This window comes from Ranitomeya variabilis, chromosome 1, assembly GCF_051348905.1.
Source record: "Ranitomeya variabilis isolate aRanVar5 chromosome 1, aRanVar5.hap1, whole genome shotgun sequence".
NCBI lineage: Eukaryota > Metazoa > Chordata > Amphibia > Anura > Dendrobatidae > Ranitomeya > Ranitomeya variabilis.
This window is the reverse complement of record NC_135232.1, coordinates 151,193,717-151,212,487: the sequence shown is the minus strand read 5'-3', so window position 1 is coordinate 151,212,487 and position 18,771 is coordinate 151,193,717. Positions and strand designations below refer to the sequence as shown.

At 40.9% G+C, this 18,771-nt stretch overlaps 1 protein-coding gene across 8 annotated transcripts in view; it reads right to left on the bottom strand.

Moving 5' to 3' along the window:
• The window catches only part of PAM (peptidylglycine alpha-amidating monooxygenase), a 267,028-nt gene that overhangs the window by 140,577 nt on the left and 107,680 nt on the right, over positions 1–18,771 (bottom strand). For all 8 annotated transcript variants that reach the window (XM_077289753.1, XM_077289771.1, XM_077289788.1 and 5 more), the window contains exon 7: positions 17,757–17,840. In XM_077289753.1, coding sequence (XP_077145868.1) covers positions 17,757–17,840 — 84 coding nt within the window. The remainder of the gene's footprint in view (positions 1–17,756; positions 17,841–18,771) is intronic.

Sequence of the window (18,771 nt, the reverse complement as noted above, 5' to 3'; positions counted from 1 at the left end):
AAATATCATCCAAATACACAATCATAAACTTATCCAGATATTCACGGAAAATATTGTGCATAAAGGACTGAAAGACTGACGGAGCATTGGAGAGTCCAAAAGGCATTACCAAATACTCAAAATGGCCCTCAGGCGTATTAAATGCGGTTTTCCACTCATCACCCTGTTTTATCCGCACCAGATTATACGCACCACGAAGATCTATTTTAGTGAACCACCTAGCCCCCTTAATGCGAGCAAACAAATCAGTAAATAATGGCAATGGATACTGGTATTTGACTGTAATCTTATTCAGAAGGCGATAATCTATACAAGGCCTCAGGGAACCATCTTTTTTTGCCACGAAAAAAAAACCCGCTCCCAGAGGGGACGAAGATGGACGAATATGTCCCTTTTCCAAGGACTCCTTAATATAATTCCGCATAGCAGTATGCTCTGGCAGTGACAGATTAAACAAACGACCCTTAGGGAACTTACTGCCAGGAATCAATTCTATAGCACAGTCACACTCTCTATGAGGAGGGAGCGAATTGAGCTTAGGCTCCTCAAAAACATCCCTATAATCCGACAAAAACGCAGGGATCTCCGAAGGAGTAGATGAAGCGATAGAAATCGGAGGTGCATCATCATGAACCCCCTGACATCCCCAGCTTAGCACAGACATTGTTTTCCAGTCCAGGACAGGATTATGAGTTTGTAACCATGGCAGACCAAGCACTAGTACATCATGTAAATTATACAGTACAAGGAAGCGAATCACCTCCTGATGAACGGGAGTCATGCGCATGGTCACTTGTGTCCAATACTGCGGTTTATTCATAGCCAATGGTGTAGAATCAATTCCCTTCAGAGGAATAGGAACTTCCAGAGGCTCTAGACTAAAACCGCAGCGTTTAGCAAATGACCAATCCATAAGACTCAGGGCAGCGCCTGAATCCACATAGGCATCGACGGAAATGGAAGACAGTGAAAAAATCAAAGTCACAGACAAAATGAACTTAGACTGCAGAGTATCAATGGCAAAAGATTTATCAACCCTTTTTGTGCGTTTAGAGCATGCTGATATAACATGAGCTGAATCACCACAATAAAAACACAAACCATTTTTCCGCCTATAATTTTGCCGTTCACTTCTGGACTGAATTCTATCACATTGCATAGTCTCAGGTGCCTGTTCAGAAGACACCGCCAACTGGTGCACGGGTTTGCGCTCCCGTAAACGCCGATCAATCTGAATGGCCATAGCCATAGACTCATTCAGACCTGTAGGCGCAGGGAACCCCACCATAATATCCTTAATGGCCTCAGAAAGACCATTTCTGAAGTTTGCAGCCAGGGCGCACTCATTCCACTGAGTAAGCACCGACCATTTCCGAAATTTCTGACAATATATTTCCGCTTCATCATGCCCCTGAGAGAGGGCTAATAAAGCCTTTTCAGCCTGAATCTCTAGGTTAGGTTCCTCATAGAGCAATCCCAATGCCAGAAAAAACGCATCCACACTGAGCAATGCAGGATCCCCTGGTGCCAATGCAAATGCCCAATTCTGAGGGTCGCCCCGTAGGAACGATATAACAATCTTGACCTGTTGAGCAGGGTCTCCAGAGGAGCGAGATTTCAAAGAGAGAAACAATTTACAATTGTTCCTGAAATTCAAGAAGGTAGATCTATCTCCAGAAAAAAACTCTGGAATAGGAATTCTAGGTTCAGACATGGGAGTGTGAACCACGAAATCCTGTATGTTTTGAACCTTTGCTGCGAGATTACTCAGGCTGGAAGCCAAACTCTGGACATCCATGATAAACAGCTAAGATCAGAGCCATTCAAGGGTTAAGAGGAGGTAAGAAGCAGCTTGACAGCAATTAAGGGCTAGGCAGCAAAACTCTGAAGGAAAAAAAAAAAAATTTCCCTTGAACACTTCTTTTTCTCCTGCTTCAGCCCAAACAATTAACACTTTGTGGGCCGGCTATACTGTCATGAATCCCCAATGGCTAGGGATAGCACAGGACAAGCAAAGTATAATAAATATCGGACGAGCTCTAGGGTGATGGAACCTGGGCTGACCGCTGCCCTACGCCTGACAAACGCAACTAGAGATAGCCAGGGAGCGTGCCTACGTTGGTTCTAGACGCCACGCACCAGCCTAAGAGCTAACTAGTACTGCAGAGAAAACAAAGACCTCACTTGCCTCCAGAGGAATTAACCCCAAAGGTATAGTTGCCCCCCACATGTATTGACGGTGAAATGAGAGGAAGGCACACACATAGAGATGATGTATATAGCTTTAGCAAATAGAGGCCCGCTGAAAACTAGAAAGCAGAATGACACAAAAGGGGACTGAGCGGTCAGCAAAAAACCCTAATAAAAAAAAAAAGCATCCTGAGATTACAAGAACCCATGTGCCAACTCATGGCACATGGGGAGAACCTCAGTCCACTAGAGCAACCAGCTAACATAGAGACATTCTAAGCAAGCTGGACAAAAAACCAAACAACTGAAAATCAGCACTTAGCTTATCCTGAAAGATCTGGGAGCAGGTAGGCAGGAACCAAACAGAGCACATCTGAACACATTGATAGCCGGCAAGGGAAATGACAGAAAGGCCAGGTAAAATAGGAAACACCCAGCCTCTGATGGACAGGTGGAAACCAAAGGCCGCAACCCACCAAAGTCACCCAGTACCAGCAGTAACCACCAGAGGGAGCCCACAAACAGAATCCACAACAGACCATTCCATCAAAGTCTGCATTTCAAATGTCACTACTTCCCTTTCCAAGCCCTGACGTGCGCCCAAAAAGTGGTTTACCCCCACATATGGGGTACCAGAGTACTCACAACAAACTGGGCAACAAATATTGGGGTCCAATTTCTCCTGCTACCCTTGTGAAAATAAAAAATTGCTTGCTAAAACATCTTTTTTGAGGACAGAAAAATGATTTATTTTCACGGCTCTGCGTTGTAAACTTCTGTGAAGCACTTGGGGGTTGAACGTGCTCACCACACATCTAGATAAGTTCTTTGGGGGGTCTAGTTTCCAAAATCGGGTCACTTATGGGGTGTTTCTACTGTTTAGGCACATCAGAGGCTCTGCAAATGCAACGTGACGCCCGCAGACCATTCCATCAAAGTCTGCATTTCAAATGTCACTACTTCCCTTCCGAGCCCTGACGTGCGCCCAAACAGTGGTTTACCCCCAGATATGGGGTACCAGCGTACTCACAACAAACTGGGCAACAAATATTGGGGTCCAATTTCTCCTGCTACCCTTGTGAAAATAAAAAAATTGCCTGCTAAAACATCTTTTTTGAGGACAGAAAAATGATTTATTATTTTCACGGCTCTGCGTTATAAACTTCTGTGAAGCACTTGGGGGTTCAAAGTGCTCACCACACATCTAGATAAGTTCCCTTGGGGGTCTAGTTTCCAAAGTGGGGTTACTTGTGGGAGTTCCTACTGTTTAGGCACATCATGGGCTCTGCAAATGCAACGTGACGCCCGCAGAGCATTCCATCAAAGTCTGCATTTCAAAACGTCACTACTTCCCTTCCAAACCCCGACGTGTGCCAAAACAGTGGTTTACCCCCACATATGGGGTATCAGCGTACTCAGGAGAAACTGGACAACAACTTTTGGGGTCCAATTTCTCCTGTTACCCTTGGGAAAATAAAAAATTGTGGGCTAAAAAATCATTTTTGAGAAAAGAAAAATTATTTTTTATTTTCATGGCTCTGCGTTATAAACTTCTGTGAAGCACTTGGGGGTTCAAAGTGCTCACTATGAATCTAGATTAGTTCCTTGGGAGGTCTAGTTTCCAAAATGGGGTCACTTGTGCGGGAGCTCCAATGTTTAGGCACACAGGGGCTCTCCAAACGCGACATGGTGTCCGCTAATGATTGAAGCTAATTTTCCATTCAAAAAGCCAAATGGCGTGCCTTCCCTTCCGAGCCCTGCCGTGCGCCCAAACAGTGGTTTACCCCCACATATGGGGTATCATCGTACTCAGGACAAACTGGACAACAACATTTGGGGTCCAATTTCTCCTATTACCCTTGGGAAAATAAAAAAATTGTTGCGAAAAGATCATTTTTGAGGAAAGAAAAATATTTTTTTATTTTCATGGCTCTGCGTTATAAACTTCTGTGAAGCACCTGGGGGTTTTAAGTGCTCACTATGCATCTAGATAAGTTCCTTGGGGGGTCTAGTTTCCAAAATGGGGTCACTTGTAGGGGAGCTCCAATGTTTAGGCACACAGGGGCTCTCCAAACGCGACATGGTGTCCGCTAACGATTGGAGCTAATTTTCCATTCAAAAATACAAATGGCGCGCCTTCCCTGCCGAGCCTTGCCGTGCACCCAAACAGTGGTTTACCCCCACATATGAGGTATCGGCGTACTCAGGAGAAATTGCCCAACAAATTTTAGGATCCATTTTATCCTGTTGCCCATGTGAAAATGAAAAAATTGAGGCTAAAATAAATTTTGTGTGAAAAAAAACTAGTTTTTCATTTTTATGGATCAATTTGTGAAGCACCTGGGGCTTTAAAGTGCTCACTATGCTTCTAGATAAGTTCCTTGGGGGGTCTAGTTTCCAAAATGGGGTCACTTGTGGGGGTGCTCCAATGTTTAGGCATACGGGGGCTCTCCAAACGCGACATGGTGTCCGCTAAAGATTGGAGCCAATTTTTCATTCAAAAAGTCAAATGGTGCTCCTTCCTTTCCGAGCCCTGCCGTGCGCCCAAACAGTGGTTTACCCCCACATATGAGGTATCAGCGTACTCAGGACAATTTGGACAACAACTTTCGTGGTCCAGTTTCTCCTTTTACCCTTGGGAAAATAAAAAAATTGTTGCGAAAAGATCATTTTTGTGACTAAAAAGTTAAATGTTAATTTATTCCTTCCATGTTGCTTCTGCTGCTGTGAAACACCTGAAAGGTTAATAAACTTCTTGAATGTGGTTTTGAGCAACTTGAGGGGTGCAGTTTTTAGAATGGTGTCACTTTTGGGTATTTTCAGCCATATAGAACCCTCAAACTGACTTCAAATGTGAGGTGGTCCCTAAAAAAAATGGTTTTGTAAATTTTGTTGTAAAAATTAAAAATCACTGGTCAAATTTTAACCCTTATAACTTCCTAGCAAAAAAAAATTTGTTTCCATAATTATGGTGATGTAAAGTAGACATGTGGGAAATGTTATTTATTAACTATTTTGTGTCACATAACTCTCTGGTTTAACAGAATAAAAATTCAAAATGTGAAAATTGCAAAATTTTCAAAATTTTCGCTAAATTTCCATTTTTTCACAAATAAACTCAGAAATTATCGACCTAAATTTACCACTAACATGAAGCCCAATATGTCACGAAAAAACAAACTCAGAATCGCTAGGATCCGTTGAAGCGTTCCTGAGTTATTACCTCATAAAGGGACACTGGTCAGAATTGCAAAAAACGGTAAGGTCATTAAGGCCAAAATAGGCTGGGTCATGAAGGGGTTAAGCAGCGGAAGCCAACGGGCAAAATGCAGTTCTCCGGTCACAGTCTCTGTAAGTGATAGCAGGGATACTATAGCACGGTCACGTTGCACAGAGGACGGGGCACCAAACTTCCCCTACTGCGCGTGGCATGCTCCCGCCAAGTCTGTCTGCCTTTTCGCGTGCTCTGCCCTTTTTTAGCCTAGCTATGTCCCCTGCTGTCAGTACTAAGGTCCTCCGGACCTCGACGCGCGTTTCAAAGTTGCTTCTTCCTTCACCCCCAGGAAGAAGCAACTGTGAAATGCGCGTCGGGGTCCGGAGGATCAGCCTGTCACTTGACAGTGAATTGCTTGGTGGACACTTATCTAGGTAATATGTGGATTAAAGGGTGCTTTGCTGCTCTTGTGTGCGTGGGTATGTGAAGGGACATTACAACTGCAGGGGCTGTGTGTTTTTCTATTGATGGCAGAACCGTGACCCTAGTATTTGTTTTGGAGTTGTGGATATGCTTTTTATGTCTCCTACATTTGTCATACCAGTAACACAGATAGATATATTTGCAAATATTGGACTATTTTTTTGATTGATAATATACAATATTTTGTCTGACTGTATATGTACCCTAATATCACTTAAAGACCATCTGATACAGTGGAGAAATTATATAGTAATTTTGTGTCTCCCTATATTATGCTGGCCTCTGTTTGCTTGGTCTGTTTGCTTGGTCTGAGGCACCAATCTGTTTTATTTTATCTTGTAGTATATATTTGTTGAATACATAAATTTACTATTTTAATATTGTGGTTCAGCAACACTTTTTGATCCTAATATGGCTAATTACAAAAGGATCTATATGTTCTATATGTGCTATGGAGTGTTGCCTAACCTCGTGTAGGATTTATGGGCATGGGTAATGTGCTTATTTTCAATAATTAGCATTATATACAGGAATCGGTCATAAAATTACCGTATATACTCGAGTATAAGCCGAGATTTCAGCCCATTTTTTAGGGCTGAAAGTCCCCCTCTCGGCTTATACTCGAGTTATTCCCAGGGGTCGGCAGGGGAGGGGAGTCTAATAATACTCACCTGCTCCCGGTGCGGTCCCTGCAGGTCCCTGGTTCTTCCGGCGCTGTCAGCTTCTTCCTGTAGTGAGTGGTCACATGGTACCGCTCATTACAGTAATGAATATGGACCAGACTCCACACCCATAGGGGTGGAGCCGCATATTCATTACTGTAATGAGCGGTAACGGTGATAGCTCAGTACAGGAAGAAGCTGCGGCACCGGAGAACCAGGGACCGCGCCAGGAGCAGGTGAGTATAATGGGAAGGGGGAGAACTGCGCGATATTCACCTCTCCTCGTTCCGGGTGCCGCTCCATCTTCAGCGTCTTCTGCAGTGACACTCAGGCAGAGGGCGCGATGACATGGTTAGTGCGAGCCCTCTGCCTGAACGTCAGTGCAAAAGATGCTGAAGACGGAGCGGCGCCCGGAACAAGGAGAGGTGAATATTGAAAGTGCTGGGGGCCTGAGCAACGAGAGGTGAGAATGTGATTTTTTTTATCACAGCAACATTATATGGGGCAAATATCTCTATGGAGCATCTTATGGGGCCATAATTAACGTTTGTGCAGCACTATATGGGGCAAATATCTCTATGGAGCATCTTATGGGGCCATAATTAACGTTTGTGCAGCACTATATGGGGTAAATATCTCTATGGAGCATCTTGTGGGGCCATAATTAACGTTTGAGCAGCACTATATGGGGCAAATATCTTTATGGAGCATCTTATGGGGCCATAATTAACGTTTATGCAGCACTATATGGGGCAAATGTGTCTGTATGGAGCATCTTATGGGGCCATAATCAACGTTTGTGCAGCATTATATGGGGCAAGTGTCTGTATGGAGCATCTTATGGGGATATAATCAACGTTTGTGCAGCATTATATGGGGCAAGTGTCTGTATGGAGCATCTTATGGGGCCATAATCAAGGTTTGTGCAGCACTGTATGGGGCAACTATCTCTATGGAGAATCTTATGGGGCCATAATTAATGTTTGTGCAGCACTATATAGGGTAAATATCTCTATGGAGCATCTTATGGGGCCATAATCAACATTTGTGCAGCATTATAAGGGGCAAATGTGTCTATGGAGCATCTTATGGGGCCATTATTAACCTTTATGCAGGATTATATGGGGCATATTTTAATATGGAGCATCTTATGGGGCCCATTATAAAATTTATGGAGCATTATATGGGGCGTATTTTGTATGGAGCATCTTATGGGGCACATCATGAACTGTATGGAGCATTATATGAGGCTCCTGATTCAATATGGATATTCAAAAACACTTAACCTACTGATGTCTCAATTAATTTTACTTTTATTGGTATCTATGTTTACTTTTGAAATTTACCAGTAGCTGCAGCCCAACCTAGGCTTATACTCGAGTCATTAAGTTTTCCCAGTTTTTTGTGGCAAAATAAGGGGTCTCGGCTTATACTCCAGTCGGCTTATACTCGAGTATATACGGTAAGCAATCCTCACACTCCATTCATGTTTAGCATAAATGTGTCATTTATTTTATGCATTGCAAATGCTGCAGTTCACTTGAATCTGGTGTTTTTAGTTTTTGCTCATTGTACAAGGACCACACCCACTTTACTAAAAAAATAACCAAACAAACTAGAGAGCAGAGGACCATACATAAGGAACAGAAAGGTGGAGGAACAAAATAAAAACTGCTCCAGGTTCAGCAGAACAGCAACATTTGCATAAAAAAATGACATATTGTATTTGTGGCAAGTGACAGGTTCTATTCTGCAAATTATATCATAGATAAAATTTCTCTTTAATGTTCAATTTTCGAGATGGGCGAACACTTGTATGTTCGGGTCCTGCAGGTTCAGCCGAACAGTTACAAAAGGTTTGGGTTCAGGAACCAGAACAGTACCCAACACAAACCCCATTCACTTGAAAGAGGTGTTTGCCACGCTTGCATGTTCATGACAGCGCGGCAAACACCGCTTCTGATCGGCGGTAAAATCATCACCGCCGGTCAGGCAGCCATGGTTCCCACTCTGTCCGTCGCCCATCTCTATACAATTTATTTCCTCTATACTAAATTTGAAAATGTGGATTAAAATGTAATTTCAGATTACAACACAGCGAATAGCATCAATATATACAGTTAGGTCCATATATATTTGGACAGAGACAACATTTTTCTAATTTTGGTTATAGACATTACCACAATGAATTTTAAACAAAACAATTCAGATGCAGTTGAAGTTCAGACTTTCATAAGTAATAGTTCTGTCTTTTTAATGTGACGTATAAAAGACCTTTTGATAAAGTCCAAAATTACTAGAATATTGTTAACTTGATATTAAGGCATGTCAATGACCACTTGAACTCTGTAATTGGAAATGGTTTGCTGATGTATTTCGCACGCACAAAGAACTGGAGATCAATATGAAAGCGGCTAACGTAAAGCCTTTCCATTAATTGAGAACAGTAGGTTTCATTTTTGTTTTAATTTTAATGTCTGTGGAAATACGATTTCTGAAAGCAAAAATGTCAAACTTTGAAATGACCCTCTGCAAAAGTAGAAAGGTCTAATATTGCAGTATGAAATATATATACCCTGGTATTAGAAATTGGATATTACCTACAGTTAGGTCCATATATATTTGGACAGAGACAACATTTTTCTAATTTTGGTTATAGACATTACCACAATGAAGTTTAAACAAATCAATTTCAGCTTTCATTTGAGGGTATCCACATTAAAATTGGATGAAGGGTTTAGGCGTTTCAGCTCCTTAAAGGGAACCTGTCACCACGTTTTTGGAAGATGGGATAAAAATAGCGTTAAATAGGGGCAGAGGTGGGCGTTACATTAGTGTGTGTGTTATGCGTTTATTACCCACCTAAGTTGCCGAAATAACTTTGCAAAGTCTCCGTTTTCGCCTGTCAATCAGGCTGGTCAGGTCGCATGGGCGTTGTCTTCCCCCAGATTTGGCGTAGTTTTCCGTTGGTGGCGTAGTGGTGTGCGCATGCCCAAAGTCCGGAATCCTCTTCCAGGGGATTTAAAATAGCGCGGTGTTCGTTATTGCATTGGTGATCGGTGGGCGCGGCCATCTTCCTTTGGCCGCGCGTGCGCAGAAGCGGCGCTCTGCTGGCCGCGGCTTCAGGAAAATGGCCGCCGCGATATCCATCTGCGCACGCGCGGCATCCCGCGGCCATTTTCCTGAAGCCGCGGCCAGCAGAGCGCCGCTTCTGCGCACGCGCGGCCAAAGGAAGATGGCCGCGCCCACCGATCACCAATGCAATAACGAACACCGCGCTATTTTAAATCCCCTGGAAGAGGATTCCGGACTTTGGGCATGCGCACACCACTACGCCACCAACGGAAAACTACGCCAAATCTGGGTGAAGACACCACGCCCATGTGACCTGACCAGCCTGATTGACAGGCGAAAACGGAGACTTTGCAAAGTTATTTCGGCAACTTAGGTGGGTAATAAACGCATAACACACACACTAATGTAACGCCCACCTCTGCCCCTATTTAACGCTATTTTTATCCCATCTTCCAAAAACGTGGTGACAGGTTCCCTTTAACATGTGTCACCCTGTTTTTAAAGGGACCAAAAGAAATTGGACAGTTTCAATAATTTTAAATAAAATGTTCATTTTTAGTACTTGGTTGAAAACTCTTTGTTGGCAATGACTTCCTGAAGTCTTGACCTCATGGACATCACCAGACACTGTGTTTCCTCCTTTTTGATGCTCTGCCAGGCCTTCACTGCGGTGGTTTTCAGTTGCTGTTTGTTTGTGGGCCTTTCTGTCTGAAGTTTAGTCTTTAACAAGTGAAATGCATGCTCAATTGGGTTGAGATCAGGTGACTGACTTGGCCATTCAAGAATATTCCACTTCTTTGCTTTAATAAACTCCTGGGTTGCTTTGGCTTTATGTTTTGGGTTATTGTCCATCTGTAGTATGAAACGACGACCAATCAGTTTGGCTGCATTTGGTTGGATCTGAGCACACAGTATGGCTCTGAATACCTCAGAAGTAATTCGGCTGCTTCTGTCCTGTGTCACATCATCAATGAACACTAGTGACCCAGTGCCACTGGCAGCCATGCATGCTCAAGCCATCACACTGCCTCCGCCGTGTTTTACAGATGATGTGGTATGCTTTGGATCATGAGCTGTACCACGCCTTCGCCATGCTTTTCTCTTTCCATCATTCTGGTAGGGGTTGATCTTGGTTTCATCTGTCCAAAGAATGTTCTTCCAGAACTGTGCTGGCTTTTTTAGATATTTTTTAGCAAAGTCCAGTCTAGCCTTTTTATTCTTGATGCTTATGAGTGGCTTGCACCGTGCAGTGAACCCTCTGTATCTACTTTCATGCAGTCTTCTCTTTATGGTAGATTTGGCTATTGATACGCCGACCTCCTGGAGAGTGTTGTTCACTTGGTTGGCTGTTGTGAAGTGGCTTCTCTTCACTATGGAGATTATTCTGCGATCATCCACCACCATTTGTCTTCCGTGGGCGCCCAGGACTTTTTGCTTTGATGAGTTCACCAGTGCTTTCTTTCTTTCTCACGATGTACCAAACTGTAGATTTTGCCACTCCTAATATTGTAGCAATTTCTCGGGTGGGTTTTTTCTGTTTTCGCAGCTTAAGGATGGCTTGTTTCACCTGCATGGAGAGCTCCTTTGACCGCATGTTTACTTCACAGCAAAACCTTCCAAATGCAAGCACCACACCTCAAATCAACTCCAGGCCTTTTATCTGACTAATTGAGAATGACATAATGAAGGGATTGCTCACACCTGTCCATGAAATAGCCTTGGAGTCAATTGTCCAAACCCTTCATCCAATTTTAATGTGGATACCCTCAAATGAAAGCTGAAAGTCTGATCTTCAACTGCATCTGAATTGTTTTGTTTAAAATTCATTGTGGTAATGTCTATAACCAAAATTAGAAAAATGTTGTCTCTGTCCAAATATATATGGACCTAACTGTAGGTAATGTCCAATTTCTAATACCAGGGTATATATATTTCATACTGCAATATTAGACCTTTCTACTTTTGCAGAGGGTCATTTCAAAGTTTGACATTTTTGCTTTCAGAAATCGTATTTCCACAGACATTAAAATTAAAACAAAAATGAAACCTACTGTTCTCAATTAATGGAAAGGCTTTACGTTAGCCGCTTTCATATTGATCTCCAGTTCTTTGTGCGTACGACATACATCAGCAAACCATTTCCAATTACAGAGTTCAAGTGGTCATTGACATGCCTTAATATCAAGTTAACAATATTCTAGTCATTTTGGACTTTATCAAAAGGTTTTTTGTACGTCACATTAAAAAGACAGAACTATTACTTATAGGCAATTTAAAAGAAGGCTCTAATGTAGTAATTAGATGCAGCTGGCAAAATGTTGGAGTGAATAAAATATTATTTACTAATAAACTAATAGCAAAATAATCATTTTTATGATGAAATTATATTATTTTACAATGATGAAGTCACCAGCTACATTTCGGTATGGAGAGAGACGACATTATGTAATTTTATGTGGATTACTCTGCGGCAATGATGTAGAGCTTGGTAGGTCATTAAAATTTTTATAAGCACAAATTAAGGGCAGACATTATTATTTCAATAGAAGTGTAATATAGAGCAGGATAATTGGATGCTTATGCACCAATAATTACAATTTACACCATGCTGTTTTTCACTTCCCTGTAGCGTATTGCGAAGAGATAATCCATTGATATCCAATGCTTAACCAGCTTACCCCCCCCCCTCCCCCATGCTGGTTTGCACACTAATGACAGGGCCAATTTTTACAATTCAGACCAGTGCCACTTTATGTGGTTATAACTCTGGAACGCTTCAACAGATCTCACCGATTCTGAGAATGTTTTTCGTGACATATTGTACTTCATGATAGTGGTAAAATTTCTTCGATACAACTTGCCTTTGTTTGTGAAAAAAATAAGAAATCTGGAGAAAATTTTGAAAATTTAGCAATTTTCAAACTTTGAATTCTTATGCCCTTAAATCAGAGATATCTCACACAAAATAGTTAATAAATAACATTTCCCACATGTCTACTTTACATCAGTGCAATTTTTTTAAATAATTATTTTTTGTTAGGGAGTTATAACGGTTAGAAATTGACCAGCGATTTCTCCTTTTTATAAACAAAATTTACAAAACGACCACCATTTGAAGTGATGCTGAGGAGTCTATATGAAAAAAAAAGTGACACCATTTTAAAACCTGCACCCCTCAAGTTGCTCAAAACCACATTCAAGAAGTTTATTAACCCTTCAGGTGCTTCACAGGAAATTTTGGAATGTGAGAAAAAAATAAACATTCAACTTTTTTTTTTTCACAAAAAGTTTACTTTAGACCCATTTTTTCTTTCACAAGGGTAACAGGAAAAATATACCTCAAAATGTATTGGGCAATTTCTCCTAAGCATGCTGATACCCCAAAAGTGAGGGAAAACAACTATTTGGGGGCAGAGGTCGAAAAGGAAGGAGAGCCATTTGACTTTTTTAATGCAAAATTTGATGGAACATTTAGCGGACGCCATGTCGCTTTTGAAGAACCTCTAATGTGCCTAAATAGTGAAAATTCCCCACAAGTGACAACATTTTAGAAACTAGACCCCTCAGGGAACTTATCTAGATGTGTGGTGAGCACACTGAACCCTCAGGTGCTTCACAGAAGTGATTTCTCGAATTGTAAAACCAGTGGCGCAGTATACGTAGCTACGTGTGGGTGCCCCAAAAACTATGTGAGGAAAACACGGAGGGAGCTCAGAAGGAGGGTGGGTGAACATATTGGGGCATATCAGGCATAAACGTGATACTCCAATTGCTAGACAGATGTTACTTTGTTATTCACCCTTTTCACACTGCTCTACGGTTGCCGCTAATGAATTAGTTATAGATAGGCAATCACTGTCCTTTTCATTTTTTCCTGTCATGCCAGAATGGTGGTTCAAATGTATCACATTATCCATAGCTGACAAACAGGAGACATAGGGACAGCCGCCGTTGAGCGGGGGTGCCTATCTCGTATATATTTCTAGGGTGACAACCTCCGCTGAAAGGCAGGGAAAATTAGTATTAATAGTGTGAGGGGTAGTTTTAGTATAGCACGGTTGGATGCAAGTTGATTGTCTGTTCAATGTTTTAAAGTGAACAATAAATATTTAGTTTTATCTATGATCTGTTAAGGTACAAGGGTTTTCTTAGCTTTTTAGTTGGTTTTGCTTAGTTTTTTGGACCTTGGTTGAATATTCTAATTGTTTTTTTGATAGGCTTCACAGAAGTTTATAACACTGAGCCGTGAAAATGTAAAAAAAAATCTAATTTTCCCCACAAATATATTTTTAGCCCCAAATTTTGCATTTTCATAAGGGTATCAGGAGAAATTGCACCACGGAATTTGTTGTGCAATTTCTTCTGAGTACGCCGATACCCCATGAGAGGGAGAAAACTACTGATTGGGTGAATGGCAGGGCTTGGAAGGGAAGGATTGTCATTTGACTTTTTGAATGAAAAATTTCCTGGCATGATTAGTGGACACCATGTCCTGTTTGAAGAGCCCATGATGTGCCCAAACAGTGGAAACCCCCCCTAAGTCACCCGATTTTGTAAACTTGAACCCATAAGGAATGTATTTAGATGTGCACTTTTATGCAATTCTAAAAAGATGGAAACCGCCGGATTATAAGTCCCATGGTGTCCACAGTGCCTTCATCTGCCTCATTATAGGGAATCTTCTGCCGGGGGTTCTGCCTGAATCAGAGATTTACACGGAAGCCCCTATGTAAGCGCTCAGCGCAGAGCGCGGGATAAATGTGCACTGAGCCTTACTGCGATCTCTGGGAGGCAATATGAATAAAACAGCGGATGAAGAATTGTTTTATATTTTTTTTTATTACATTCCTAGTGCGGTTTAAAGGATAGGACTACTTTATTCTTCGGGTTGGTGCGATTACAGAGATACCAGATTTATATCTTTTTTATGTTTGGCTGCTGTCACACATTAAAAGATGCTTTTATTGCAAAAACTACTTTTTGCATCACCACATTTTGAGAGCTATGATTTTTCCATATTTAAGCCCACAGAGTCATGTCAGGGCTTATTTTTTTGCAGGTCGAGATGACGTTTTTATTGGTACAATTTTTAGACACATGACAATTTTTGATCGCTTTCTATTCTGATTTTTAGGAGGCAGAATGAAAAAAAAAAACAGCAATTCATGAATTTGTTAGGGGTTTCACTTGTGGTAAAATTGATAATATAACTTTATTCTTCGGGTCAGTACGATTACAGCAATACCACAGTTACATTTTTTTGTGTTTTGGCCCTTTAACACAATAAAAACTATTTGATAGAAAAAACAATTATTTTTGCATCGCTTTATTCTGAGAGCTTTAACTTTCTTATTTTTCCACTGATGGAGCTGTACAATGGCTTGTTTTTTTGCAGGACAAGATGATGTTTTCAGTGGTACCATTTTTATTTATATGCAACTTTTTGTTCGGCGGTATGATGATAAAGCATTGTTTTTCGCCTTGTTTTTTTATTTATTTTTTTTGTTTTCACTAAAGGTGTTAACCAGTCAGACAGTTTCATAAATCGGGTCGTTCCGGATACGGAGATATCAAATATGTGTACTTTTATTGTTTTGTTTTTTTTTTCATAAAAATATTCATTCATGGGTACAATATATTTAGATCTTTTTTATTATTTTTATTATTTTTACAATTTTTCTTAACTTCTTTTTAACTGTTTTTTTTAATTTGTCCCACTATGGGACTTTCATTTTTTGCAGGCTGATCACTTGTATAGCATAGATGCTATGCAAACTGTTAGCGCTGCACGGACGCTGCTCTGAGCATGATCAAGCAACTTTCCTAACGCTGGGGACCCGAATATATTGTAATGACGACATTGGGTCACGATGGCAACGATCAGGACCCCGCATGACATCGCGGGGTCTCAGATCCAAGGGCAAAGGGGCTGTCATCCCTCCCCCTGCTCCCGAAATGCAATTGCAGCATTTAGGGGGTTAAAGTTCCGGCAGCGGTGCATGACTGCTCCTGGCACTTAGTGCCGGGTGTCAGCTGTCAGAATCAGCTGACACATGGCTGCGATCGCGTGCGCACAGCCCATGTGCACGCAAAATCACCAGGACGTAGCCATACATCCAAGGTCAATAAGACCCACGGGGATACATCCAAGGTGGGAAAGGGGTTAAAAATGACCTGTTACCAAGACAGTGGACACTTTTGCTCCTATTTTACTCGCAGTATTCCCCTGAGTATTCATATTGTGTGATTTTATTTTGTAAATCAGCCATACGATTCCAGAGATATGGGCCTTTTTATTTAATGTTAAGGGGAACCTGTCACATGAAAAATGCTATTAACCTGCAGATATGGGGTTTATCTGCAGGTTAATAGCGTTACTATCCTGCCCATGAACTTTATTCTCCCTGGCAGCGTTTGGGTCTCAGTCACGGGGCGGCACAGATTAAATCACCACTCTGAGTATGCAGAGCAGCGGCTGTAACTGCGCCCCCTATAGGTGGTTGGCAGATGCCAACAAAATTGGTGGCACTAACAGACTTTAATGTGCATGAGGACCTTAAAAGCCAGAATGGAGAAAATGCAAAAGTATTTGAATAAGTTCCATGTAAAAATACGTTTTTCATATAGCAGTAATTTCGGCTGATCGCCAAGACTGCTTAATGGGAATGTCTTAAAAGATGACCTTTTGCTTGAATCACTTTTTGTGTTTCATGTATTTAAAAAAAAGGGTATTTTTTTCATATTACAATCCATACACAATAGGCTAACTTTGGCAGAAGCAATGTCTACAGGGACCACAAGACTGTCTCCATAGAAATGTTAGGGAATAGAAGGAGCTGGCATGCCCAATTTCAGACTACAATCCTTTTTGTTCTCTAACAGATAAGCCACCACCAGAAATCTTTGGCGGTTGCACTCTCATATAGAACAGAGGAGCCCACAGCACATCAGCCCTCCTTTGTATAGAGATCGAAGGAGAGAAAGCTGCTGGCTGAAAGATTGGCCAAACCATCTACAGTGTATGATGGCTTTAGACTCAGAATTTCTCCTTCATGAGGAGTTTACAGCAGTTTCCTTATGTCACAAGTGTCATGTTCCCCTGGAAGACCTTAAATTAGACAGGCAAGTTGGGTAATAAATTGCAGGTCTTCTTTAGAAATGGTGTGATTTATGTCTTTTATTAAATGGATTTAGCTTCCTCTGGTGCTAAAGAGATTAACAACTCTTTCTATGCTGGTCAGAAACATGCTGCTGCTTCTGATCTGGTCATTACCTCTACCTATAAAAACTGGCCAGACCTTCTCGTCCTTGCTGGTGAAAGATTCATCTTCCTGTGCTGTGTACTAAAGTTAAGTGATTGGAGAAGAGTTGTTGTAGTAGTTTTCTGTGGTTTGCTGTAGTACGTGTGTGCTTATCTCCTGGTCCCTGTTCCCATTTAGTTTATTTCTCCCTGTCCCTATTCTCCTCCCTATTGTTGGTCAGTGCTTTTGTATGATAGAGGTTTTCTGTTATTCCTGTTTTGCCTTTGTGTCTTGCTTACCATACATTTCTGTCCCATGCCTCATGGGCTGGGGGAGGGGACAGATCAGAGCTTAAAAGGGCCATAGTAAGGTCGGAGACTTGGGCCTCTCCACATTAAAAAGTACCCTGGGACAGGGATAATTAGGGTCCCAATTCCAGGGACAGTTTGAGGCCCCCTTCCTAAAGGAAGACCGTCACAAAGTGACACCGTATGATCAGAGGCAGGATTACAATGACAGGTAACATCTCAATACAAAGATGATAACACATCGTAATAGGTGATGTCACAGCTCCTGCTCCCTTTACAATGACAAAGGGTCAGAGTCTGTTCATTGCTGTTCTCATACATACACATTTCCTGAAACAACAGGAAGTCTAAAAAGCCTCAGTGGCAAGTGAGAAAGTTGCAAGATAGCCATTTTTTTAAAATAAATAATTATGATGTTGACAAAAAAAACATTGACAAAAGTATTTGAAAAACTCATTGAGAGGAAAAATCTGATGTCAACAATGTCATTTTCTGATGACAGATTCTCTTTAAGACCTAAGAAAGAATTGTGCAGTTATGCAACCACTTTATGATTTTAGAATAACAACTTTGCCATACTCACCTTGGAATGCTTTGGCGTCACCATAATGAACTTGAAGAACAAAATACTTAATGGCTGAATTTCCTCCAACTTTGAATCCAACATCTAAATGAAGATCATACAAATATGTAAGTTATAGAGTTTACAAAAGGTAAAATATAAAAGGCAAACAGTTTGCCAACACCAGAAGAAAGTGTCATCCTTCATATTAGCACTTCTATGTCATTATCACATCTTTATTCACAATGACAAACATTTCTATTAATTATGCAAAGTGTGTCTATGACATTTTATCTAAACACATCTTAAAAATCTCATTGGTCAATAAATCAATCCTAAAATTATGCCAGAGATTGACGGAGATTGGATCTGGCACAGACCAGTGCTACAATTCAGATTATTTTTACATTTATATTTTTTATAATAAAGAACGATGCAATTGAAGCATGGCATATTAATGAATTCTGTGAGAATTCTGCAAAATGCAATTACTCAGTTCACAGACTATATTTCATATGATGGCTATAAAGCTACAATTGGAGCATTGCTGCTGTAAGGGATCTTCAAATGTTTACACAGTTTTCGGAAAAAAATGTTTTTCTATTTAATTATTTTTTAAATAATTACCATAAATAAATCTCTGTACCCAGAGTTAGCTGGCAATAGAGACATATTTTTTGCATTTTTTTTTTTATATATAATTATTGCTTATTTGCAAAAGGAAGCATGCTCTATGTATTGCATTTTAAGGTGGTTTTCTATAGACTTTTATGTGCCTGATAAAAAAATGACCGTATTTATTTTTTACATAAATTCTTAAAAATCCAAAAAAAGTAAAAAAAAAAAAAAAATCAAGCACATGCGCATCTGTTCTATTAGTTGCAGCAGCTATGGGTTATAATTTGGGGTTGTCTTTGTGTTTCGAGAATACCAAAGGAACAAACTTCAAAAAAGGTAAAAGATTTTCCCAGCTACTCAGCAAACAGTAAGGCCACTTTCACACGGCTGCTTTCTCAATACGTTTCATCCTTACAGT